This window comes from Anoplophora glabripennis, unplaced genomic scaffold (assembly GCF_000390285.2).
Source record: "Anoplophora glabripennis isolate ALB-LARVAE unplaced genomic scaffold, Agla_2.0 scaffold1108, whole genome shotgun sequence".
NCBI classification, from domain to species: Eukaryota; Metazoa; Arthropoda; class Insecta; order Coleoptera; family Cerambycidae; genus Anoplophora; species Anoplophora glabripennis.
The window spans coordinates 678-3,833 of record NW_019417186.1 but is presented as its reverse complement, the minus strand read 5'-3'; the positions used below and the strand labels follow the sequence as shown (position 1 = coordinate 3,833).

The 3,156-nt window shown below is 32.9% G+C and overlaps 1 protein-coding gene across 1 annotated transcript in view; it reads right to left on the bottom strand.

Annotated features, from left to right (window-relative positions):
* LOC108914564 overlaps window positions 1–500 on the bottom strand; it is a gene marked incomplete at its 5' end in the record, with an annotated part of 5,777 nt that extends 5,277 nt beyond the window's left edge. The window contains 1 exon segment of the mRNA XM_018720397.1: window positions 303–500. Within this exon segment, the coding sequence (XP_018575913.1) occupies window positions 303–500 (198 nt within the window).
* Between the last annotated feature and the right edge of the window lie 2,656 nt (window positions 501–3,156).

The window sequence follows — 3,156 nt, the reverse complement described above, 5'->3', positions numbered from 1 at the left end:
CTAAAATCAACTCTTAAAAAGATACATAATTAAATAGGAAGAAAAATATGACATTTTTCCAATTTTTTAACATATTGTGCCGCCAAAAGTTAAGCCCACGTTTTTTTTATGCGCATAGAAAAATTTTCATTTCTAGTGATATTTGAAAGCCAAAAAGCCAAAAATCTCCGTGGATATACGATTCACCCAAATATGGCTTTTTGAAACAGATACCGTCTGGACTATAAAGCTTTTCCTCAGATCTTATTGTTAGATACAAATTTTCTAATAATAATTCTAATGTTATTTATAAGTTAACCTACCACTTTCTTCGGTGTCAGCTCTAGATACGCCACCAGTACTTGCCCAAGGAGAAAGAGACCGCTGAATTGTGGGACAGTTGTCATTATTCTGGACCGCGTTTGCATCATTATTGTACAGTTGTCTTAGCAATTCGTTCCTTTCGTCGTCATTTTTCCCACATAAAAGTGCACAGACATTTTCACCAATTAGGCATGTCACTGAAAAATTAAGAAATAATCAATAATCAAAATCTTGGTGCATCTTCTTCAATAAATAACCGGGATAGAATCATTTTTGAATTAACCAATCAGGCTCAGCAAAAAAGTTGCCGCGAAGAAGTAGTACCTAATAAAAATGTACACAATTTCAAAAATGTTTTCTATGGAATGATTTTTTCTATGATATATGTTGCCATCAAAGGCCATAACCATGAGGATGGTTTCTGCTTTATTTCGCAATAAGAAAGCGATTGATATTAAAACATTATTTCTAAACGATAAAGTTGCATTATAACTTTTTCATTCAAAATGGCCTCAGGGACTTGTTCCTTAAGGGCACCATATTCTTTAAATAGTGCTTTCCACAAAAACAAATAATTTCAAACATTTAATAACTGAATAATCTAAAGCTTATCAAATAATAGGAATATGTCATACCATCTGGGTATTTTCAAAGACGACGCAGTAAAACGAATAAACAGGTGCAAAAAACGATCAAACCATCAAGGTTTTAGGTACTGAAATCTACGAAAATACTAACTTTTTTATATATAACTCCACATGTAAATATTCTTATAACATTTACTTGCTTAGTCCTACATATAAAATTGTTTACTTTTATTTATAAGTACGTGAAANATACACAGAGCTCGTAAAGTTTGGAATAAATTCGAAAAATCGTTATTGAAGGGTTTTGACAGGAAATCCTCGGACACGTCAACTTTAGTTTATAAAATGTCACTTTTTTCAGCCATCGACTTTTATTTTGTTTCGTTTGTTTTTGATGTATGACGTCATCGGCAATTTTTTTAAATGGCAGCCCATATTTTTTTCCACGGATTTCGATAGAGCACATTTTTCTGAGTACGAATATGTCAAAAACGTATGACCTTCAAGATGGAAGTTTTCGAGATATTCGGTTCCAAAGTTTCAAGAATGCATTATACAAGCGATGACAAAATACTAATCATTTATCAAGGAAGCGCTGGAAAAATTACAGTTTTGATAGTTGAAGTTTGTTCTCGCAAGTTTGTGTTTTAAACTGTCTATTATCTCGAAAACTTCCATCTTGAAGGTCGTACGTTTTTGACATAATATTCATGCTCCGTAACTGATCATAAAAATTTCGATTCTTTCCCTTTCACTCAAACGACGGACCATTTTCAAATAAAATGAATTCTGATAGAATAATGATTAATCAACTTAAAATAAAACACAAACTTGCGAGGACAAACTTCAACTATCAAAACTGTAATTTTTCCAGCGCTTCCTTGATAAATGATTAGTATTTTGTCATCGCTTGTATAATGCATTCTTGAAACTTTGGAACCGAATATCTCGAAAACTTCCATCTTGAAGGTCATACGTTTTTGACATATTCGTACTCAGAAAAATGTGCTCTATCGAAATCCGTGGAAAAAAATATGGGTGGCCATTTAAAAAAATTGCCGATGACGTCATAGATCAAAAACAAACAAAACAAAAAAAAAGTCGATGGCTGAAAAAAGTGACATTTTATAAACTAAAGTTGACGTGTCGGGGGATTTTCTGTCAAAACCCTTCAGTAACGATTTTTCGAATTTATTCCAAACTTTACGAGCTCAGTGTATAACTCCACATGTAAATATTCTTATAACATTTACTTGCTTAGTCCTCATATAAAATTGTTTACTTTTATTTATAAGTACGTGAAAATTATTCGTAAAATGCAGGGTTAGGTTAACAGCAAACGCTTGTTTTACAAACGCTTTTTTTAGTTATTATTTTATTTGAGTAAATTGAAATGGTAACGATGAATAAACAGAACGTCAAGGATTTTATTTTTGTGCTTACTTTTGTTCTACACGTTTTACTTTTCAAGATTTCAGTACCTAAAAACGTCAGAAATTTCGCTATTTCTCGGCCAGGGATATGGTCACCTTAAGTTTGTCCAGTACGTCATGCAACATCCTGTATATTATAATTATAATATGGGACCAGATAAATGGTTCTTAAACAGATAAGACCTTTCTAATTTTTGGGAGTTTTAGCTGAAATTAAATGCCACTGAAAATGTATTACGCGGAGGCATTTCAAAGCTTTACACTTAAAAACGTTCATGCTTAAATTGTTTACATTACATTACGTCTTTATTTTTTACAACTGTTATTGAATTGCCAAACAATCGTTGCTCGAATCAATTTTCCTGAACAATTTAAGGTCGTTAGCAAACAGTAGATATTCGTATCCTATTACAGGAGACAAGTCATTTATGAATAATGATTAATGAAAATAACAACGGACCGAGATTTGATCCTTGGAGGACTCCAGATGTGGCTAAAAAATAATCTCACTGATGACCGTTGACGTTGTAAGTAACACATACAAACGATTTTCGGAAAAAATATTATTGGTAATCGGAAAATGGTATATTAAGGAAATATATCACAAATCACTTGTACTAACGAGCGTTCAAATAAAAACGTGGTCGAAGTTGGCTCTGACACATTGGACGTAGGGCGTAGCTTATAGCGACCAACTTAACCTCATTTCTCAACGAGCTGTGTAGCAGCTGTCAGTTTCAATAACAAAGCGGCGATATAGCGCTTTGACAGATGACGTTTAAGTTCATTTTCTATACGCTACGCCCTACGTCCAAATTTTCAAAACCAACTTG